Below are 24,429 nucleotides of genomic sequence, written 5' to 3' on the forward strand. Positions count from 1 at the left end.
ACATACTTCAGGGATGCGGTGGCTCAGTGGCTAAAACATTGAGCTTGTCGATCGAAAGGTCAGCAGTTCAACGGTTCGAATCCCTAGTGCCGTGTAACGGGGTGAGTTCCCGTTCCTTGGCCCAGCTTCTGCCAACCTAGCAGTTCGAAAGCACGTAAAAAAAAAATGCAAGTAGAAAAATAGGGACCACCTTTGGTGGGAAGGAAACAGCGTTTCCATGAGCCTTTGGCATTGAGTCATGCCGGCCACATGACCACGGAGACGTCTTCGGACAGTGCTGGCTCTTCGGCTTTGAAACGGAGATGAGCACCGCCCCCTAGAGTCAGGAATGACTAGCACATATGTGCGAGGGGAACCTTTAACTTTAACATACCACTGTTATAAAAAATGAGGGTTAGAGAAATTGTTTCTGCTTTCCAAGACTCTGTAACCACATCTCGTTTTCCTTGTATTCAACTTCCGTGAGCCTCTTTGTGAATTGAGCTTTCTTGGTCAGGGCGTTGCTGTTAAAAACTCAACTCGACAAAAATCAGCCTTTTACCCCAGGAAGTTTCTCCCCATCTTTAGCTGAAATCTACAGCAGCTCCTTCGTAACGTCCACCCTTCGCATCTCCTCCTGCCCTTTGCAATGCCGGAAAACACCCTGGTTTCATCTCCTATCCTTTGTGTATGTGCTGAAGCTCTATCCCTTCTTAAGCATCCTCCCCCCCTCCCAGCTAAACCGCATTAACTGCTAAAGCATATGTTAGAGAAATGGAGAGCAAGGTGGGGCTTATAAAAAAAATGAGAAATATTGGCTGCCTTCCACAGAATTTGAATATCTTTTTCTCTGTTTCTCTTTCTGCGTTTTTCTGTTTCTCTCTCTCTGCCTCTGTATCTTTCTCTCTCTCTCTGTTTTTCTCTCTGTGTGTGTTTCTCTCTCTCTCTCTCTCTCTATATATATATATATATATCTTTTTCTCTCTGTTTCTCTCTCCTCTCTCTCTCTCTCTCTCTGTGTCTCTATATTTTTCTCTGTCTCTGTCTCTGTTTTCTCTCTCTCTCTGTCTCTATATCTTTCTCTCTCTCTCGTGTTTCTCTATCTATCTATCTATCTATCTATCTATCTATCTATCTATCTATATCTTTCTCTGTTTCTCTCTCTGTGTGTCTCTATATCTTTCTCTCTGTTCTCTTTCTCTCTCTCTCTCTATATATATATATACATATATATACCTTTCTCTGTTTCTCTCTCTTTCTCTCTGTGTGTCTATATCTTTCTCTGTCTCTGTTTTTCTCTCTGTGTCTCTATATCTTTCGCTCTCTGTGTTTCTCTCTCTATATATGTATATATCTTTCCCTCTGTGTGTGTGTGTCTAATCTTTCTCTCTGTTTTCTCTCTCTGTCTCTGTATCTTTCTCTCTCTCTTTGTTTCTCTCTGTGTGTCTCTATATCTTTCTCTCTCTCTATCTATATCTTTCTCTCTCTCTTTTTTTTCTCTCTCTCTATATATATCTTTTTCTCTCTGTTTCTCTCTCTCTGTGTGTGTCTGTATCTTCTCTCTCTCTCTCTCTCTCTCTGTCTCTCTCTGTCTCTCTCTCTCTCTCTCTCTCTCATTTTTTTGCATCACCACCACGTGGCAGCAAGAGGCAGACTGTGCCTTCAGCATCTTCCCTTTCTCTCTTTGCTAGCTGCTGGGTCCTTACCGCGGGGGTTTTGTGTGTGTCTCTCTCTCTCTGTGGTGAAGGCCTGTTTGGTTTGCTATCTTTTGCACCCAGTCTGAGAAAACCAGGGGATCGACCAACGAAGTAGGTCCTGGGTCGGTGGAGGAGAACAACGAGGAGATTACCGTGATTTTTTTTTAATTTTTCCTTCACCCCCTGAAGAAAACACATTGCAAAGCCATGGCTTGGATGACGGATCCTTCAGGCTTTTCAGAAGCTGGATGGGGTGGGGGGGCTTCCCACGGCTGCTGGGCTTGATTTGAGAAGGGGGGATTGTGGGGAGAGAGAGAGAGAGAGACAACCGTCTTCATCCCAGCCTTGAGATGCTCGCCCCCAGGATGACGGTGAGATGTTATTCACGGAGGGAAGATCTCTCCCAAAAGCTGACGAGGTGAGTGTTGGCTGGAAACAGAGACAGACCGGCTGGCTTCAAAAATGGAAAACTGACATTTTGGGAGCCTGATCTGACTTTGGGGTGGGGGGAGTGGGGAAAAGGATGGGGGGGAGAAATGTGAGAGTATTGGGTTGAAAAAAATCAGTTCTTTGGCGCCCGGTGGTGCTGTAAGTTGAACAGGTTTCGTGTTTAGGGAAGAGAAGCTCGGTCCAACTTCTAACCCTCTTTCCATCAGTCTCTCGTGGGGAGTTTTTTTGCCTCGGTGCCCCTCTTCCTGAATCCAAGGCAGAATCGCTCCGCACCTTAAAAGAAGGTGTGTCTCTGTAGGAGTCAGGGCTTAATCAAGGAAGAGAACCAACCTAGAACTCCAGGAAAAATTTCCCAATCAATCAGTGGAATGACTTCCCCCCAGAAGTTGTGGATGCTCCATCACTGGAGATTAGACAAGCCATTTATCTAAAAGGATGTCGGCTTTCCTGCTCTGGAAGGGTGCTAAGACTAGAAGCCTTCCAATTCTGTTACCCTGTTTTTAAAAGCTGTGGAACAGGGAAGCTTTGCCTACCGGTGAAGGGACTGCAAAGATTTAGCAGAAAGCGCTTCCTTTGGGGAGGTTGACCTGTTACGTGTCCATGCCAATCGCTGGTGGGGTTCGTTTCCTTTGTCCCCCAGATCGGAGATTAAGGCAGTGAGTCCTTGGTAACGCTCCTGCCATTTTGTAAAAGTGGGGGGGTGAGGTGCTTCAATCTGACTTAAATTCCCAGCGAAGAACTCTTGTTGCTCCTGAGTCAAAATAATACAGCATGGTTGACACCAACTCTCGGCATCTCTTAGGGTTGTCCTGGAGACGCCAAAAATTTTTTTTTTTAACCTGGAACATTCTGCATACAAAGGAAGAACTCTGTGCTACAGGGTTGCAATCAAAGTTTTGCTGTCGGCTGTGACTTTTTCTCATTAATCCAAATAACTCGAAGCACAATGAGACAGCAACGCAGACGGATATATTCTGCCAGTCACGACTGAGCTGCTGTTCAAACCTTGGCTTGACTTAATTCATCATCTATAGAGGAGTTGGGTTGATTTAATTCATCATCTTTAGAGGAGTTGGGTTGACTTAATTCATCATCTTTAGAGGAATTGGGTTGACTTAACTCATCATCCTTCTTCCAGCTAGCCGGTCTGTCCTGATTTTAGGGTTAGTTTTAAAAATTTTAATATTTATTTTAATTGACAAGTTTTAAATTATGGGCCAATATTTATAAATTATTTTAACTTTATTTTTAACTGTGATGTTTGTATAGATGTTTTTTATCTGGCTGTTCACCGCCCTGAGTCCGAAAGGAGAAGGGCGGTATAGAAATTCGAATAAATGAAATGAAAATGAAAATGACTTAATTCAACATCTTTAGAGGAGTTGGGTTGACTTAATTCAACATTTTTAGAGGAGTTGGGTTGACTTAATTCAACATCTTTAGAGGAGTTGGGTTGACTTAATTCAACATCTTCAGAGGAGTTGGGTTGACTTAATTCAACATCTTCAAATGAATTGGGTTGACTTAACTCATCATCCTTCTTTTGGTGGAATAAAGAAAACTATAGTTAAAAGATCTGGAAGGGGTTGGTTTCATTTGTCCCTGTCCTAGTGTTCTTGAAAGGGGTTCAACCATTCCAGGACTGCCTAGTTTTCCTGCAGCCCGCTCCAAAGATGTGACGGTCACTGTAGAGAAACCCTCTGTTGGATCCCAGAAGATCTGTGTTCAGCTTTCTTTGGATGCTAGATGGAGGAGAATTAGTGGACGCCCTGGCTTTTTGCTAACTTGGCACATCCTCTCTTCAAACTCATGGTTTAGAATAAATCGCCCTTCGTATTAAAAAACAAACAAAACAGGCTGTGGATTTTGACGTGGGAAGCTATTCAAAAGCAGCTGGTAGAGCAGGATCGGAAGTTGAATTTGGGTGCTAGAATTTAAGAGAGGGAAGGATCTTTTTAAAAAGAGTTTGGATTTGTCTGAAATGGTGTAGGATCTCCTGTTTGAGCAGGGGGTTGGATTAGATGACCTCCAGAGTCCCTTCCAACTCTGTTCTTTGGATTGGGCAGACCAGCCCCTGACTGCTATAGCATTTTTAGATAAAACCTCTACAAATATAAAAATCTTCCCTCTTTTTGGCACCCTCTAGATGTCCTGAGCTATACATCCTCAACATTTACTGCCTACGTGACATAACAGTGGCTATAATCCAACGCATTTGAGATAGGAAAAGTTGGGGAAAGAATCCACCGAATACTTTAAAACCTTCTTTCTAAAATTAAGCTTCTTTGAAAAAAAATAACAATATTTTACCATCTTCCCTCTGTGAATGTTATTTTTCTCGGATTTGGGTGTTTGTTGTTTTTTCCAAATGCTTACTCCAAGTGGGATTTATTTGGTTTTGAGCTTGCAATGAATGAGAGAACTATAAAAACAATGTAAGACAAAGAGAAATAGATGCTCTTTGAAAGAACAAATTGAATTAGGCCATGACTGAAGAAGTGGATTTTTAGACCAAGAAGAAATTCCCAATGGCCCATGGAATGGAATATTAAAATAATCTGCCGTTCTGGTATTTTATATCTGGATTTTATATACTGCTTTTGTGAATTTTATGTCTTTATTCTGTGACGCCGTACGAAATAAATAAATGGCATTGACTGAATGAAGGTACATTACCTAATCCACATTGCATTGATGAAATTCTTCTCTTAGAGGTAGTGAAAAAGAAAAAGGAATGCCATAATTTTTGCTCGAGGTGGAGTCTAGAATCGTAGAACAGGATTCAGGAAGGGAAACGATGAGGAAATATTGACTTTAAAAGGGTGGAACAACCGTCTGCCTCTTCATTCTGCTCTCCCATCTTGGAAAAAGTCCTTTTGTTGACTTTTTAGCACTTGCTTTGAGTGCCTAAATCCAGAATGCACGCAATTGTACGACCGCAATTGAGCCCATCATTTCTGTGGTTAAACGAGACAGTTGTTAAGTGAACGTTGCCCGATTTTGCAACCTTTCTTGCCACAGCAACATAAATGCCATCATAAATGCGAGTCCGTTGCCAAGCATCCGAATTCTGATCACGTGACCAGGGTGGGAATGCTGCAACGGTCGTAAGTGTGAAAAACGGTCATAAGCCACTTTTTCCTGTGCCGTCGTAATCGCGAACATATCAGTGCTCCAGAAAAACCTCTGCTCCAATTAAAAACTCTGAGGCAAGTATTTTCTGAAAGTTCCATTTATTAGAATAGGTAAACTGGCACATCTGGGAAAACCCGAATCTGAGAATTCTGGGTTTCCCCTCAGTAAATCAAACCCCCCAAATCCATCTCCTGCACCCATCAGCCCATTACATGGTCCGATTGTCATCCGCCCCATCTCGAGACACCATTCCAACCACTCCTTCTCCAGATGCAGGGCTGTCCTGACCTTGACCGAAAAAAAGAATGCTATTTTGTCTACATTCCCTTTACTAAATCCCCCCTCCTCCTACTTTCCCCACACATGAGAAGGTGGCAGCTTGGCAGCTTCCGATGCTAATATGGCTTCCAAAGCTGACAGAATGGTCACTAAAGGAACTGTTGTAAGTGGAGGACTACCTCTACTTGGCTGGAATCTCAGGGCCTCCCTTCTCCCTAAGAAAATGTAGGTTGCTAAGGGCAGTTCCTTGATCTTCTCCTCCTCACTTCTCCTACTGCTGAGAGTGCGGCAGACAATTCTGCGTGGAACTCTCATGTAAGATTGCTCAGAATCAGAATTGAAGGGACCTTGGAGATCTTCTAGTCCAACCCCTTGCTCAAGCAGGAGACCCTATACCATTTGAGACAAGTGGTTATCCAATCTCTTCTTCAAAACCTCCAGTGATGGAGCATCCACAACTTCTGGAGGCAAGCTGTTCCACCGGTTAATTGTCCTCCCTGTTAGTAAGTTCTAGGTTGCTTCTCTCCTTGATTAGTTTCCATGCATTGTTTCTTGTCCTTCCTTCTGGTGCTTTGGAAAAAAAGTTGATCCCCTCTTCTTTGTGGCAGCCTCCTCAAATTTTGGAAGACCTCTATCATGTCCCGCCTGAATCCTTCTTTTCTCTAGACTGGCCAAACCCAAATCCTGCAACCGTTCTTCATATACGTTCTTCTTTTAATTAGCAATTTTATGATGTTTGTGTGTCTATATTTTTCTTGACTGTACACCACCTTGAGTCCTACGGGAGAAAGGCGGTATAGAAATATAATAAATAAATAAATAAATAAATAAATAAATAAATAAATAAATAAATAAATAAATATACATTTTTGTCTCCAGGCCTTGAATCAATCTTAATTGCTCTTCTTTGCAACTTTTTCCCAAAGTCTCAACGTCCTTTTTTGTAGTGCGATGACCAAAATGGGACACAGTACTCCAGGTTGTGGCCTTCCTAAGGCTTTATAAAGCGCTACTAACACTTCACCCAGTTTTGATTCTGTGCCTCTGTTTATCCAACCAAGGATTGTTTTGGCGTTTTTTTTTGGCGGCGGCTGCTGCAGCTGTGCTAATGCTACCAGTATTGTATGAAACTGCTCGCGGGCAAGACAAATTGGCAAGTTTCCAGTGTTCTGAATTTGCATGGAAGCCACGATGAAACCTTCATTTGTATGTTTGTTTGGACTCGAATTTGCTGCGTGCTTTTTCTTCAGAAGGCTGCCGGTGCTTCCAACACTGAGATGTTGGGCATCCTACATACTGTATTTTTGGGAATATACGGCACACCGGACTATAAGTCGCACCTACCGTTTTTGGTGAGGAAAAGAAGAAAAAGAAATCTGCCTCCCAGCAATTTTGCTTCGTTACAGCAAACAGCAAACAGCCTGCTTTACTTTCATTTTCATTTTCAGCATAGCTTGATTAGCACAAGAAAAAAAAAAATCTGCTCCCAGCAATTTTTCTCCTTGCAGCAAGCAGCAGAGGCCTGGGCAAAACAGCTGAGAGCAAAGCAGCTGAGAGTTGGGAGGCCGATCCAATCAATTTGTGCTAATTAGGCTGTGCTGAAGCTGAAAGGAGCTGTTTCTTCTTACTGCTTGCAGCAAGGAGGTAAATTGCCCCGCCAGTGGGTGGGCGGGGCTACATTCAGTGTATAAGACACACCTAAATTTTCACCCCCTCTTAGAGGGGGAAAAAGGTGCGTCTTATACTCCGAAAAATATGGTAGGTACTTGAAAGTTTTGTGGTGAAACACACCGTTTGTGATCCTGGTTAGCGCCACAAAAGTGTTTTCGTGCATTGAAAATCAACTGAAGAAATGCTTAAAGGCACGACAAAGTTTATGAGGCTGTGAGGGTTTGAGTGAGGGTTATTTATGTATTTAGCCTATGGCCTATTATACGTGGACTAACAATATACATTTCAATTAGATTAGTAGAATCCAATAAAATATAAATGTCAGAAAGATCTAGGTTCAAATATTAATGTCTGGGCCATCTAACCATGGAAGCACAGTATAATTTATATATATAATATATATCTATCTCTATCTCTCTCTCCCTATCTATCTATCTATCTATCTATCTATCTATCTATCCACATTTATTTCTCATCCCTTTTTCTTTTCCCTTTCACTTCCTTCACTTCCTTTTGCATTTTACATATCCGTAAACTTAATAAGATGATTATTATTTTTTTTAAAAAAGTCCACATCCTTCCCACGACGTTAGTTTCCTTTTTAAAAAGATTTGTACAGATTTGCAAAGCGATACTTCCCCCCCCCACTCTCTGCTTTCCTCTGCCATCTGTCTCAGACATGGCTCTGAAGGTCATCATCACCATTTCACCCTTTCCTTTCTTGTATACAGCCCACTCCCCAATATTCCCCCCTTTTTTTCCTGTGGGCGGGACTCCAGGGCTGTAAACAGCTGTTTGCTTGTGTGATTGTGTGTATTTCTGCTCAGAAGGGGAAAAGGAGGGATTTGAAGAACGGGGAGCATTTCCTGGTCTCGGGGTTGAAAACTACAAGGAAGATAAGGTCTATTCTGGTCCTTCCCATGGAGCTGGGACAACCAGCTTTCTACTACTCAAGAGGGACTCTAAGCCACACCTGGGAAGTACCATTTTTGTGAAGGAGGGAGTCTTAGTATTTGGCAGGGACTTCCCTTTACTGTTTGCATCCAACTGCAGGGGGAAAGGGCAACCTGTCTCCAGTCTCTCACTCTCTTCCCCTCCTCTTTTTCCTCTCAGATTCAAGGCATCCCCAGGAGGAGGCGGGAAAGCTGGAGGAAGCAGCACCAACAAGAGTGGGGTCATCCTGGACATCTCCTCCTTGACCATGAACGAGCTGGACTCCGAGGTCCTTCCCCTACCACCTCGCTATCGGTTTCGAGACTTGCTCTTGGGCGACCAGAGCTTCCAAAATGAGGACAGGTAAGACGACACATTGGGACGAAGAAGGAAGAGGTGTGTGTGTGTGGAGCTGCGAAGGAAGGGCGTGGAGCTCAGGTTGGGGGGCTCAAGGTGTTAGCTGAGGCAGCAGGATATGGGGAGCTGTCCATGGTGCTGATTCCTGCCTTTCTCCTTTGAGTGCAACTCCATGCCAATGGGAATTTATAGGCTGAGCTCTCCATGGTGCTGATCGTTGGCAGACCAGGAAAATTCCATTGGTGACTCTAACTTCGCACTGTTGTTTATAGGTTGGTGTGAGGTCCAGATCCTGTTCTGGTGATCTGTTTGATTGTGCTGATCGTACTATCCAGATAGGGCCCTGTCTAACTTTGTTGTTGTAGACTTAAATTTGCCCAAGAATTAATCTTGTTCTTACCTATCTAGTGATTCTTTGCTGAAGGATGATTTTATTCTCGTCGCTCAAACACCTTTGGGGGAACATTCTGATGATTTGTTACTCTTGGGTTTTCGTGGGGGTGGCAGGAGGGGGAAGAGGTTGCAAATTGAAGCCAGTTCGAAATGCGGAATATAATATTGTTTATGGAGGTAATCGTACTGAAGTAAAACCTGGTTATTCTACAAACCTTTGGGAGGGGGGAGTAAACACAGCTGAGCTTAATGCGGCTCACTTCTGCCTACCTAGGAAAGGTTTATACAACCTACCATCCTGTGGTTTACTTAATTGTGTTTGCAGAAACAAAGTGCATTTGCGGTGGATTTGCCCAATTTGCTAAGCCGTTAACCTGGTTACGAACAACCACAGATGGTGTTATACAACGTATCAAGTGAAAATGGACCGCACTGTAGTTGTACTTTGTATGAGTCAGGCCACGAGATTAACAGAAGACCTTGCTTAAGGTTTAGTTAATGTTGATCTTAATTGCTTATTGTTTCCGTGTGTTTCAAATCAATCGGGTTAGTTTGTAGTTCTGTGTATCGGGTGAATCTGGGGGAAAAAAAGAGTTAATATAGCAATCAGCATGGTAAATGTGAACCTAGTTTGTTGCTATTAGTTGTGAAGTCATGTCCGACCCATCCCAACCCCATGGACCACATTCCTCCAGGCCTTCCTGTCCTCTACCATCCTCTGGAGTCCATTTAAGCTCACGCCGACTGCTTCAGTGACTCCATCCAGCCCCCTCATTCTCTGCCGTCCCCTTCTTCTTTTGCCCTCCATCGTTCCCAGCATTAGGCTCTTCTCCAGGGAGTCCTTCCTTCTCATTAGGTATCCAAAGGATTTGAGTTTCCTCTTCAGGATCTGGCTTTCTAAAGAGCAGTCAGGGTTGATCTCCTCTAGGACTGGCCGGTTTGATTGCCTTGCAATCCAAGGGACTCACAGGAGTCTTCTCCAGCACCATTGTTCAACGGCCTCCATTCTTTGGTGCTCAGTCTTCCTTATGGTCCAACTGCATCCATTGCAACTAGGAACCCCATAGCCTTGACTATACAACTTTTGTTGGCAGGGTGATGTCTCTGCTGTTTAGTTAGCTATCTAGATTTGCCATAGATTTGCTCCTTTCCGCCCCAGGAGCAAGCATCTTTTAATTTCTTGGCTGCAGTCCCCATCTGCGGTGATCTTGGAGCCCAGGAAAATAAAATCTGTCACTGCCTCCATATCTTCCCCATCTATTTGCCAGGACTTGAGAGGACTGGATGCCATGATCTTAGTTTTCTTAATGTTGAGTTTCAAGCCAACTTTTGCACTCTCCTCCTTCACCCGCATCAAGATATTCTTTAGTTCCTCTTCACTTTCTGCCATTAAAGTGGTTTCATCTGCATATCTGAGGTTGTTGATATTTCTCCCGGCAATCTTAATTCCAACTTTTGATTCATCTAGCCCCGTTGTGAAGCCTCAAATGTAACTCTGGTGGCCATTCGTGTTGGGATAGTTACTTGTTTGCAGGAGGGTTCAAATGTTTTCGATAACAACTCCCACAACCCTTTGACAAGGGCTAAGCTGCTAAAGATGATGGGCACCAAAGTCTCAAATAGTCCAGAGCATAACAACATACTTTGAAGTTGGGTATTGCTTTTCCATGTTTTGCAACAAGGACTCTCGCTGGTGAAAACATTGAAATGCAGAGCTTTTTCCAAATATCCCTTTTAGTAGAAGGACCAGGGGTGACATGATAGCACCATTCCGATATCTATCTTTGGGCTGCCCCAAAGAAGAGGGGGTCAACCTATTCTCCAAAGCCCCTGAAGGCAGGACAAGAAGCAACAGATGGAAGCTTAGCAAGGGGAGATCCAAACTAGAACTAAGGAGAACTAATTTCCTGACAGTAAGAACAATCAACCAGGATATTGATATCAAACATAATAGCGGTAATTCCAGTATTTGAGGACCTGCCCCAAAGAAGAGGGGGTCAACTTATTTTCCAAAGCATGAGAGGGCACGACAAGAAACAATGGATGGAACTAAGGAGAAACTTCCTAACAGTGAGGACAATTAACCCGTGGAACAGCTTGCCTCCAGAAGTTGTGGGTGGTCCATCACTGGAGGTTTTTAAGAAGACATAGGACAACGATTTGTCTGAAATGGTACAGGGTTTCCTGCTTGAGCAGGGGTTGGACTAGAAGACCTCCGAGGTCCCTTCCAACTCTGTTATTCTTTGACAGTTTCATGCTTTAATGAAACTCTTCTCTTGCCTTCCATCAGAACGGCTATTGCCTTGAATTTTGCAAAACGCCCACCTACCCAGGCGTACGTCCTCTGCCCCTTGAGGAAAAGCTGTGTCAGATACCCAATTCTCTACCTGATTTTTCGGCGGGGAGATTAAAAGAAGGCGTTATTATGGCCTCTTGGATGCTTCTTGAATGCCCGGCGTCGAGAAATTTTTCTCGTAGGGGATTTGGGAAAAATGGTCTGCAGCTCTCATTTTTTTCCTGATCGCTTAAGGGCCATGTGGTACTCGTTTTAAGGCAGGCACGCTTAGCTGTGTGCAAACAGAAAGGATTAATTTCTTCGCCTTGAAGATTGTGTCAGCACAGCCTTTCTCCAGTAAACCTCCGGTTGGCCTCGTCGGTTTCCAGGGAAGGAAAAAGCTCACGGATTTGATTTGAAAAAAACAGCCTTGCCGAGTTGGAGATATGCATTTCTGGTGACCTGAAACCGCTTTTCTCTTTTTCGTTTCCACCTCCACTTTCCAATTTTCTATGATTTATGAAAGCGTCTTTGGAATTACGACCAAAACTGGGGGACTAACTGTTGCTTAGCTGCAAATGAGCCCTGGTGGAGTGGGGACAGCTTGAGTTAAAGCAAACAGTAACAATGCAGCTGGTGAAATTCCTCTTCTGGTTGACTTGCAACCCTCCGTCACTCCTTCTCTTTCTTCTAACAGAATGCTGAGCGGAATGACAGAGTTGGAAGGGGTCTTAGAGGTCTTCTAGTCCAACCCCCTGCTTAAGCAGGAGACCCTCTACCATTCCAGACAAATGGCTGTCCAATCTCTTCTTAAAAGCCTCCAGTGATGGAGCACTTGCAACTTCTGGTGGCAAGCTGTTCCACTGATCGTTTGTCCTCACTGTCACGAAATTTCTCCTTAGTTCTAGGTTGGTTCTCTCCTTGATTATTTTCCATCCGTTGCGTCTTGTCCTGCCCTCAGGTGCTTTGGAGAATAGCTTGACTCCCTCTTCTTTGGGGCAGCCCCTGAGATATTGGAAGACTGCTATCACGTCTCCCCTAATCCTTCTCTTCCTTAGGCTAGATGTACCCAATTCCTACAACCGTTCTTCATATGTGTTCGTCTCCATTCCCTTAATCTTCTTGCTTGCTCTTGGTCTTTGTTTGTTCTTGGTCTGACCTACTTCCTGGGCGCCGACTCACAATGAGGACTTGAAACTTGTTCTCACTGTCAGGAATGTTTTCCTTAGTTCTAAGTTGCTTCTCTCTTTAGTTACCACCCATTGCTTTTTGTCCTGCCCTCAGTATAGCTTGACTCCCTCTTCTTTGTGGCAGCCCCTGAGATATTGGAAGACTGCCATCAAGTCACCCCTAGTCTTTCTTTTCACTAGACTAGACATACCCAATTCTGGCAACCCTTCTTCGTAGGTTTTAGCCTCCAGCCCCCTAATCATCTTTATAGCTTTCTCTGCACTCTTTTTAGAGCCTCAACATATATTTTTTGTATTCTGGTGACCAAAACTGGATCGAGTATTCCAGGTGTGGCCTTCTGGTTTCCTGCACTGTATCCATGACCATTTTCTGCTTGATATGTTTTGTGTTTTTTAAAGGAATGTGCAGAAAAAACAATTACTTCTCCTCCTCCTCTCCCCTCCTCCTCCTCCTCCTCCTCCTCTTCTTCCTCCTCCCCCCTCCTCCTCCACACACCACACTCCCTTCTAGCATTGTTGACATTCCCTAGTTAGGTCATGAAATGTCTGCAAGAAAATAACCAAACTCAGAGAGCACCAAGGATCCTGCAGTCCTCCTCCTCTTCCCCCTTGCTCTACTTCCTCCTCTTCCTCCCTTCCTTCTCTTCCCCTTCCTCCTCCTTCTCCCTTCCTCCCTCTTCCTCCTTCCTCCACTTCTTCCTCTGCCTCCCTGCCTTCTCTTCCCCTTCCTCCTCCTTCTCCCTCCCTCCCTCTTCCTCCTTCCTCCACTTCTTCTTCTTCCTCCTTCCTCCACTTCTTCCTCTTCTTCCCTCCCTTCTCTTCCCCTTCCTCCTCCTTCTTCCTCCCTCCCTCTTCCTTCTTCCTCCACTTCTTCTTCTTCCTCCTTCCTCAACTTCTTCCTCTGCCTCCCTCCCTTCTCTTCCCCTTCGTCCTCCTTCTCCCTCCCTCCCTCTTCCTCTTTCTTCCACTTCTTCCTCTTCCTCCTTTCTCCACTTCTTCCTCTTCTTCCCTCCCTTCTCTTCCCCTTCCTCCTCCTTCTTCCTCCCTCCCTCTTCCTCCTTCTTCCACTTCTTCTTCTTCCTCCTTCCTCAACTTCTTCCTCTTTCCCCTCCCTTTTCTTCCCCTTCCTCCTCCTTCTCCCTCCCTTCCTCTTCCTCCTTCTTCCACTTCTTCCTCCTCCTCTACCTCCCTCCTTTCTCTTCCCCTCCCTCCCCTTCCTCCTCCTCCCTCTCTCCCCCTCTTCCCCCTTTCTCCACTTGTTCCTCTTCTTCCTCCCTCCCTCCCTCCCTTCTCTTCCCTTTCCTCCCCTTCCATCATCTCCTCTACCTCCTCCTCCTCCTCTTCCTCCCTTCTCTTCCCCCTTCCTCCTCCTCCTCCTCCTTCTCCTCTGGATGGGCTCAATCAACAGCAGTGCCAACTTCCCCTTCCCTTTTCTTCCTCTTAAATGCTCTCCCAGGGTCTGAATTGGTTTCTGGCTTTTATTTTTATTTCTAAGTGGCGCTATGCTGAGGCTCCCTCGCAATCCAGAGCGATCTTCTCTTTAAAAAGGGAACACAGCAGTGATTAGTTCAGAGCGCAATAATTAGAATCATTTGTATCCGCGGCTGTGCCAGGCTGACAGCTGGGGAGGGGCAGGTGGGAGGAAACTTGATGGCTCTTCAAACGGGAAACATTCAGGAGAGACCTAGGTGTTCCTTTTTTTTAAAAAAATCTATTTACAACAGGAAGGAGGAAAAGGAGGAGGGGAAAACAAAGTCAAAGGATGCTAGCATTTTTCCAAATGGTACATTTGATTGAGGAAGGTCATCTTAGCTGCTGAAGGAGTCAGCCTAACTTAAAATAAGAGGGACGATGACTTAGTGGTCCAATGGATACTGACAAATGGCAGTCAAGTCTCTTCTTGAAAGCTTCCAGGGATGAAGCTCCCACATTTCCCAAAGGCAACTTCTGTTCCATGGGGCTCCCCCTGGGGTGCACCCGGAGGCTCCAGCTGGTCCAGAACGCGGCTACGTGGGGGATTATGGGGGCGACGAGGCGCTCCCATGTGACACCTCTCCTGCGCGAGCTGCACTGACTCCCGGTGGTCTTCCGGGTGCGCTTCAAGGTGTTGGTGACCACCTTTAAAGCGCTCCATGGCTCAGGGCCGGGGTATTTACGAGACCGCCTTCTGCCACCAATAGCCTCCCACCGGCCAGTACGCTCGCACAGAGTGGGCCTCCTCAGGGTGCCGTCCGCCAGACAATGTCGGCTGGCGACCCCCAGGGGGAGAGCCTTCTCTGTGGCAGCGCCCACCCTCTGGAACAACCTCCCCCCAGAGATACGTACAATAACAGACCTCCGGATTTTTCGTCGGGCCCTGAAAACCCATTTATTTCAGCTAGCTGGGCTGGCTTGAGTTAAATTTTAAATTGATTTTAAATTGGAATTTTTTAATTATGGCCAAAATATTTAATTATTTTAAACAGTTTTTAGATTTTGTATGTCTTGTTTTTACTTTGGCTGTTCACCGCCCTGAGTCCTATATTGGAGAAGGGCGGTATAGAAATTTAAACAAATAAATAAATTGATTGCTCTCACTGTCAGAAAATTTCTCCTTATTTTCAGGTTGAATCTCTCCTTGTTCAGTTTCCATCCATTATTCCTTGTCTGGCCTTTGGCTGCCTTGAAAAACAGCTTGACCCCCTCCTCTCTGTGGCAGCCCCTCAAGTATTGGAACACTCCACAGGTCCTTCTCTTTACTAGACTAGCCATGCCCAGTTCCTGCAACTGTTCATCGTATGTTTTAGCCTCCAGTCCCCTCATCATCTTGGTTGCTCTTCTCTGCACCCTTTCTAGAATCTAAATATCCTTTACAAATTAACAGAGTTGGAAGGGACCTTATAGGTCATCTAATCCAACCCCCTACCTAAGCAGAAGACCCTAAAACATTTCGGACAGATGGCAGTCCAGTCTCTTCTTGAAAGCTTCCAGGGATGAAGCTCCCACAACTTCCGAAGGGAACTTCTGTTCCATGGGTTGATTGTTCTCACTGTCAGAAAATGTCTCATTTCCAGGTTGAATCTCTCCTTGTTCAGTTTCCATCCATTATTCCTTGTCTGACCTTTGGCTGCCTTGAAAAACAGCTTGACCCCCTCCTCTCTGTGGCAGCCCCTCAAATATTGGAACACTCCACAGGTCCTTCTCTTTACTAGACTAACCATGTCCAGTTCCTGCAACTGTTCATCGTATGTTTTAGCCTCCAGTCCCCTAATCATCCTGGTTGCTCTTCTCTGCACTCTTTCTAGAGTCTCAGCATCTTTTTTATAGTGTGCTGACCAAAACTGGATGCCGTATTCTAGGTGTGTCCATGGAGTCCACGCAAACAAGCCACACAAACAAGCGAAGCCCCATCCATGGGATGCGAGCAGCACGCAAAACTATGCTCGCTCCAGTCTGTGGAAAAACACGTTTGATATGTGGATTAGGTCCGGGTAACTTATTTTGGGGGTTTGAGGAAGTTTGCTAATTTGATTAACTCGGGGACCCTGCATTTTTACGATTAAAGAAATCTTACTCACATCTTATGCATAACTTCAACTATTTACAAAAGAAATTTTCAGACGCCGGTATATTTGGTTAATATTTTAAGGGAAGATGGAAACAGCCCAATGAATAAAATATATTTGAATATCAAACTCGTCACGAGCCCCAAGGTCATTTTGTATCGGCAGCGGGTGGGAAATTTAATCACTCCTTCCGATTGCATTGATTTCCAGAGCATCTAATTAAAACACTGATTTTTAAACTATTATTATTTTCCTTTGGATTCTTTTACCTCGGGGGAAAACTGTTTGTAGGGAAAAATAAAATAGCACCATCTGTGTCTAGAACATTTGATTGTCCTTTTATTTTTGAAGCAAAGGTTCTATAAGGATGCATAACTAAGAGAATTTTCCCCCTCTTTTTCCACCCAATTTTAATTAACCTTGCTCCAATTTTAACTATGCAGATGTGGGGGAAGGATTTTGAAGATTTATTTCTTACAGTTTTAACCCTCCTGTTCCTTCCAGGTATACAAGGAAGACTTCGCTCATACTGGGATCTAATGTAGATCCCTAAGAATTGTTTTTTGGGGGGTGGGGGATCTATATCTTTCACAAAATCTGGATTGCATGTTCTAAAATCCATCTTTCTAAATTAGGCTGCTTTAATTAGGCTGTGTGTTTGTACAGAGAAAGACGAGCACTTTTTGGTTCCTGGAAATAAATACTTTTTTTTTTTTTAATTTGATTTATATGCCGCCCTTCTCCGAAGACTCAGGGCGGCTTACAATGTGCTCAGCAATAAATAAATACTTGCACTCATCCTATGTTCAGAGGCATTCTGTTCCGTCTTCCAAAGTGTTCGGCTCCTAAACTGCCATCTGGCTTGCTTTTCTTTTTTTTTTTTTTAAATCAAGTTTTTTTTAAATTTTTTGTTTAGTTTATACATATCATTATGTGAATGGTGTGGTATCCGAGTATCATCTAGCTTGCTTTCTGATTTTTGGCAAGCGCCCAAACAATTTTCTTGGCAAGGATTCAGAAGTGGTTTTGCCATTGCCTGCTTCCTAGGGCTGAGAGAGAGTGGCTGGCACCAGGTCGGTCAGCTGGCTTTTGTGTGTAGGATTTGAACTCGTGGTCTTCCGGTTTTCTAGCCTGCTGCCTCGACCTCTACACCCGACATGACCTTTGAGAGAAAAAGAACAAAAAAAACGTGCAGACCGAAAAACGAATCCTGCATTTTGTTTTCATTGTGTTACACCAGGGTGGGAATTAATCCTTTGCAATTATGAATGTTTTTTTTTTCCCTAATTGCCTCCCTTATTTAAACAAGGAAATAAGTGTATAAGATCAGAGGGAGGAGAATTGCAGTCTGGGCTCTGAGCTCAATTTGAATGGTAGTTTCCATGGTTTTTCCCTGTGTCATTTGAGCAATTTCCCTGTGTCATTTGAGCAAAGAAAAAAATGGGCTATATTTACATGTGAAGCTACGAATCTGACCTTTTTGAGTTTTATCCGCCTCGGATCCAAGCTCTACCCGATCCCTTTTTCCATTCAAGCTGCAAAAAAGAGCCCATTTTATGGCTTAAGAATTTGTCAGCTTTTCAAACCTTGTTTTTTTGCAAGCAAACATAAAAAGGAAGAAACAAACCTGCCAGATTAGTTTATTCATCGTATGGTGTAACATACACGGACTGGCAATATAGATTAACATTTTCATTTAAGTTAAGCCAAAGCATAATAAAGCACAATAAAAATATAAACGAACTAGAAAAACAAATAAACAAACCTTGCTAGAAATGGCAACGTTTTTTCTCACTCCATTCTTAGGGAGAGAAAAAAAAGATACACCTAAATTTCAGAAGAATTTAGGATGTTCGGGGAAGGAAAAAAAAAACGTGCAGTGAATTATAAGAATGACCAACTGTCTGAAAACAGTTGTCTGAAAACTGTCTGCATGCTTTGCATGCCAAATTTGTTCAGGTATAATAGAGAAATGTTTAGATTGAACAAGAAAGACATAGATGAAGATAGGGAAAAAGATGAGTTAGGCATTTCTTGCTTATATACGTTTGAACAATATAGTGAGGATTACTTGAATTTGATAAATGTGATAGAGATTACTAATACTGTTACTGTGAATTGGATTAATATGAATGATACCCAGAACCAACTCTGTTCACACACAATATGTGTGTGTGTGTGTGTGTATTATATATAAATTAAAAAATATATTTTTAAAAAAAGTTTTGATTTTTGCATGCAAGTTAAGTGTGTCACCTTAGGATGGCTGACACGGAGCGTGACAAGAAAAAACGAGCAGAGGAAATTGGAAGGGACATTGCAAAAGGAATGGCTGCAGGTTGCCGATCATGGTTTTACAATGTCGCTAAGACAAACTTAATAAGCCCTCGTTGCTGTGACAGATAAATATAATGTTCTATTAATGTCTTTGAAATTAGGTGAGGGATTCCTGGCTTCCTTTCTTAAAAGAAACGGTGAGTCACCGGCTAATCTTCCCACCGATGGCAACACTCATCCTTTTCTCCATGTCTTCCCCCACATAGAATAGGATAGGATAGGATAGGATAGGATAGGATAGAATAGAATTCTTTATTGGCCAAATGTGATTGGACACAGAAGGAATTTGTCTTGGTGCATATGCTCTCACTGTACATAAAAGAATAGAATAGAATAGAATAGAATAGAATAGAATAGAATAGAATAGAATAGAATAGAATAGAATAGAATAGAATTCTTTATTGGCCAAGTGTGATTGGACACACAAGGAATTTGTCTTGGTGCATATGCTCTCGTATGCACATAAAAGAAAAGATACATTCGTCAAGAATCATAAGGTACAACAAGGGGGGGATACTCATAGGGAACAAATTAGCAATCAAATCATACTAGGAAACAATCAATATAAATCTTAAGGATACTAGCAACAAGGTTACAGTCATACAGTCATAAGTGGGAGAAGATGGGTGATAGGAACGATGAGAAGATTAATAGTAATGCAGACTTAGAGAATAGTTTGACAGTGTTGAGGGAATTATTTGTTTAGCAGAGTGATGGCGTTCGGGAAAAAACTGTTCTTGTGCCTAGCAAGCTGGGCTCCAGTGTTGATAACCAGTGGTAGGATTCAAATAATTTAACAACTGGTTTTCTGCCCTAATGACCGGCTGAGTGGGCGTGGCCATGGTGGGCGTGGCCAGGAGTGTGTGACAGGCAGCACTTGGTCTCCTGCACCCCCGTGGGAGCAAAAATGGGCCAAGGGTGGGGGGATGTGCTGCCCCCCCCACCCTATTTTGGGCCTAGTAGGCCTCCCTGCACTTACCTGGGAGCCAAAGTGGGGCATGTGCAGACTCCTGGAAGGGGAGGGCAGAGGGGCCAGCCAGAAATTTAAACAATCGGTTTTTCCGAACCGGCTGAATCCCACACTGTTACAACTTAAAAGTTGTAAGCAAAGAAACAGATTTGAGAGCAGAAACATGTTGAGCCAGGACGTGTTTTCAGATTTCAGATTAACAGAGTTGGAAGGGACCTTGTAGGTCATCTAGTCCAACCCCACCGCCCTACACCATTTCTAACAAATGGCAGTCCAGTCTCTTCTTGAAAGCCTCCAGGGATGAAGCTCCCACAACTTCCGAAGGCAACTTCTGTTCCATTGGATTGATTGTTCTCTCCGTCAGAAAATTTCTCCTTATTTCTAGGTTGAATCTCTCCTTGGCCAGTTTCTATCCATTATTCCTTGTCTGGCCTTCAGGAAAACCCCTTCCTCTCTGTGTGTTTCTACAGGTGTTTTTTTTTTATTTTTTTGTTTATTTCTTTCATTGAGCTTTAATTGCTTTTCTCCTCCCAAATGTTGCTTTACCTGTTGGGTAACTGGGCAACTGAATGGAGCTAGCGCAGTGTTTTTTTTAATGGCTGGATGCCCTTCCTGTCACCAATGCGGAGTTTTGTTTGGCAGATATCTTCTCATTGTGTGCAGAGAGAGAAATATCTGCCTCTACCTAGGATCAAACTCACAGCTTCTTGATTGTGAGGTGAGAGCTCCACCTCTAGGCCACTGCACCACTCTACCGCGGGAATGCAGTGACGGTCATAAATACGGAGCAGTCATAACTCCATTTTTTTCCATGCCATTGTAACTCTGAACCTTTGCTCAATGAACGGTTGTAAATCAAGGATAACCTGCAACTTCAATTAAATTGGCCGTGTCTTTTTAAAAACAAATGCTAAAAGTAATAAACCATCCAGCTGATCGCACCTCTTCCCCTCCATATATGTGTAGGAGGCGACATGATTCCCATCAGTCCGGCTTAGGTGGGAAGAGCGACTTTGAGAAGGCATGAAACCCAACCGCTTACGAATGGCAGGCGCGATCGCTCATTAAACGGCACTTAATTTTCCTCGGGGCGAAGCGTTGAGGCTCTTTGTGAAGCCACAGGATCCGTTTATTGCGGAGATCAATGCAAAAGGGGCATTTAGCGAAAAGTCTGGGAAATGGTACTTGATTTGAAGCAACAGGAATCTCAAGGGGAGTCCAGAAAAACACTGTGGATACAGCTCAGTCCTTCTGGTTGCATCAAACATGAACCGACTGCTTAACTCCCTTTGGTCGCTTAGAGCAGAATGAGAGTGTCTCGTTTTAGAGTTGACAACACAACACTGTAAAAAGCAAAGTTTCTTCTTCTTCTTCTTCTTCTTCTTCTTCTTCTTCTTCTTCTTCTTCTTCTTCTTCTTCTTCTTCTTCTTCTTCTTCTTCTTCTCCTCCTCCTCCTCCTCCTCCTCCTCCTCCTCCTCCTTCCTCTGTCTCCATCTCCTCCTCCTCCTCTTCTTCTTCCTTCTCTTTCTCCTTCTCCTCATCCTCCTACTCTTTTCTTCTTCTTTTCTTTCTCCTTCTTCTCATCCTTGTCCTCGTCCTCGTCTTCCTACTCTTTTTTTTTTTTCTTCTTCTTCTTCTTCTTCTTCTTCTTCTTCTTCTTCTTCTTCTTCTTCTTCTTCTTCTTCTTCTTCTCCTCCTCCTCCTCCTCCTCCTCCTTCTTCCTCTGTCTCCATCTCCTCCTCCTCCTCTTCTTCTTCCTTCTCCTCCTCCTCCTCCTTCCCCCTCAAATATTAGATGATAGATTAACTTTCCATGAGCAATATGAAAGGACATTGTGATGGTTTGATTGTAAAGAAAAAAAAAATCAGGGATCAAATTGCAAAAGGTCTATTTGCAGGGAAAATAAATGGGCTGGGGCGAAGGGGAAATGGAGAACGTTGTGATCAGATGATAACAATTTGCAAAAAATAGACACAAGACACTTAAATAAAGTATGAATTAGAATATAGACAGATGGGAAGGAAGAACTGGTTTTCAAGCATGGAGAATTAGGCAAGTTTGAATTTGTTTAGCTATGTTTCCTTTTGTGTTTATTATAGTTTCTTAGTTCACTAAGTTTCGTAGCTTGTTCTTTATTCTTTAGTTTCTTAGTTCATACTTGTTATTTCTCTTCAATAGTCGGCACAACACATTACTTACCCTGAAAGACAACAGAATGATGGGTCTGGATCAGTGGTGAAATTAATTTTTTTTTTACTACCGGTTCTGTGTGTGTGGCTGGCTTGGTGGGCGTGGCAGGAAAAGGATACTGCAAAACCTCCATTCCCTTCCCACTTCAGGGGGAAGGATACTGCAAAACCTCCATTCCCATCCCATTCTGGGGCCAGCCAGAGGTGGTATTTGCCGGTTCTCCGAACTACTCAAAATTTCCGCTACCGGTTCTCCAGAACCTGCTGGATTTCACCCCTGGTCTGGATGCATTTATAATGCCTGCCTATAAAAATGGGGAAAAATGAACATCTAAAAACATACTGTAGTATTAATATAGAGTGCAGAGCCGCTATAATGTCGAACATTTCAATGTGGTGTTATTTAAATGACAATATTGGTTTGCGCTGAATTTTTTCCACTGTGCCTTTATTCCGAAGGAACTGGGAACCACGAAGGAAGGTGCTTCTAATGATTTACGAAGTGGAAAAGTGAAAGAGATTGTATTAAAAATGCATGACCAATGGTGCTTGACTCGACTCAAGTGAGAATCAATTTTTTTCCCCCTTCCCTGGATAATGACTTCTGTTGGTAATACGTGAGAGGAAGAACTCTTGCAGGGTGGATTTAATTACAAGGGAGAGGAGCGGGATGAAGTGGAAGAAAATATATAAAATGTGGGAAAGTGTTTTGGAGAAAGCAGAATGCAATCAATGGGGGGGGGGCTCCTGCACGGATGTGTTGAAATGCACATCGGCAAAACGGTGGCTGGGAGAAAATACTGAATGCAGAATAACCGAGTTGGAAGGGACTTTGGAGGTCCTCTAGTCCAACCCCCCTACTCAGGCAGAAATACAATTTCGGACAAATGGTTCTCCAGTCTTTTCTTTAAAACTTCGTTGGGGCATTTGCAACTTCTAGTGGCAAGTTGTTCCACTGATTAATTGTTCTCACTGTCAGGAAATTTCTCCTCAATTCCAGGTTGCTTCTTTCCTCGATTAGCTTCCATCCATTGCTTCTTGTCTTGTCTTCTGGTGCTTTGGAAAATCAGTTGATCCCCTTTTCTTTGTGGCAGCCCTTCAAATACTGAAAGACTGCTATCATGTCCCCCATAGTCCTTCTTTTCTCTAGATTGGACATACCCAAATCCTGCAACCGTTCTTCAGATGTTTTACTCTCCAGGCCTTGAATCATTCTCGGTATTTTTTCAAAAGACACTTGTAGTAGTTTTGTTAGTATTCTGAATAACACATCCGCCAACAGCAGAACTCTAAGGCAGGTAGATTCCTCAAAGAACATGTTGATTGGATACGTCATATCGGCACAGCTAATGAAAACCAACTCTAAAAGTTCCCATGGTTTCCCCCTAATTAAAAGAGCAAATATTTCCCTCCCCCGGTGTCACTGGTCACATTGTCCAATGAAAGTTGCTGGGAGGCTGCTTGGCCTCTCCTCTCCTCCTTCACTCACCATGTGTCGGGATGACCTTGGTTCCCACAGGAAAACTTTTTTGTTTTGACTGGTAGCCGGTCTATCTACTTCCCCCTCCCTTTCCCCTTTCTTTCAAAGTTCAGGGCAACTATGAGGCCAGAAAAAATGGCTTCCACCAAGTTCACTTCAGAGTTCAGTATTAACACTTCGTGCGATCTTGATTCTGTCCCTCTGTTAATGCAGCCTAGGAGTGCTTTGGCTTCTTTGGTGGCATGGGATTGTTTACTGAGTGTCAACTCGCAAAGCATCCCTGCCTGCTCTCGAGTTGCCATAGGCCAGGGGGGATGAGAAATTGGCGAAACTGCACGACAGCCAAAGACAGATGCACATTTCCCGCTTATCTCCCTCAAGGCTGTATCCCAGGGATACCTGCAGCAGCCAGAGGGGAGTGACCTCTACAACCCGCGAAATTGCTCCGTTGGCAAATGTGATTGATGACACACCCTGGGGGGAGGGGGGGAAACAGGGTCATAATTGGAGTGTAAATTACATGGGGTCAGAGCTGGCTTCACTTGGGAACATGTCGACATGAAGCTCCTAATAAATAACTGGATTTCTTTTGAAGCTTGGCTCGAGGCTCATGATTTAATTAGGGCATCCATCGGAACCCTGAAACTGAGACTCACTCGATTGCAGTGAGAGGTACTGAACGAGATTCTAACTCGTGCCCATTTCTGTGATTTTTTTTTTACACCGAGCAAAATCTCTGCTCTCCCCAAAGCAATAAAAGGTGATTTATTTATTTATTTTTGCTTGGGTTTTCCCTAGAACTCTTTCTCTCTCTCTCTCTTTTTTTTTTTTTTGCACCCAAAAAAATCTTCTCTGGAAGAGAAACGAAAAAAAGCTTTCTTGCAGAGGGAGATGAAAAGCAAGTTTCTCTTGAATGAGAATGGGCAGAAGTTGGAAAGAGCACCACTAGGGGACACTCGTGCAAAGGCTGACTTGCAGGTTCCTATCCTGATTTCTCTGAATCCCCACAGACACCCAGACACACAAAACCACCCCTTGCCGGGAGCCATCGGAGCTTAGTTGGGATTGTCAGCCAAAGAATCTATCGCAGATTAGTCTCTCCTCTGATCATTTTTATAGAAATGATTACGATTGAAACTGGCGGCAGCAGCAACAGCAATGATCTTGCGGGGTGTGGGGGGATGACCTCACTGTAGTTAAATAGAATAGAATAGAATAGAATAGAATAGAATAGAATAGAATAGAATAGAATAGAATAGAATAGAATAGAATAGGAGAGGAGAGGAGAGGAGAGGAGAGGAGAGGAGAGGGGAGGGGAGGGGAGAGGAGAGGAGAGGAGAGGAGAGGAGAGGAGAGGAGAGGAGAGGAGAGGAGAGGAGAGGAGAGAATTAGAATAGAATAGAATAATGTATAGAATAGAACAGAACAGAACAGAACAGAACAGAACAGAATAGAATTCTTTATTGGCCAAGTGTGATTGGACACACAAGGAATTTGTCTTTGGTGTATATGCTCTCAGTGTACGTAAGGAGAATAAAATACATTCATG

The 24,429-nt window shown here is 43.6% G+C and overlaps 1 protein-coding gene across 5 annotated transcripts in view; it reads left to right on the top strand.

The window, feature by feature from the left end:
• The first annotated feature begins 2,026 nt into the window (after positions 1 to 2,026).
• The window catches only part of KCNT1 (potassium sodium-activated channel subfamily T member 1), a 102,323-nt gene continuing 79,920 nt past the window's right edge, over positions 2,027 to 24,429 (top strand). For 4 of the 5 annotated variants that reach the window (XM_070955477.1, XM_070955478.1, XM_070955479.1 and 1 more), the window contains exon 1: positions 8,413 to 8,507. In XM_070955477.1, the coding sequence (XP_070811578.1) occupies positions 8,413 to 8,507 (95 nt within the window). Of the gene's footprint in view, positions 2,095 to 8,324; positions 8,508 to 24,429 lie in introns of those variants that run through there. The other variant, XM_070955474.1, reaches the window with a different exon arrangement.

The sequence above is a fragment of the Pituophis catenifer genome, unplaced genomic scaffold (assembly GCF_029215685.1).
Source record: "Pituophis catenifer annectens isolate HBS135680 unplaced genomic scaffold, rPitCat1.0.hap2 SCAF_17, whole genome shotgun sequence".
Classification (NCBI taxonomy): Eukaryota; Metazoa; Chordata; class Lepidosauria; order Squamata; family Colubridae; genus Pituophis; species Pituophis catenifer.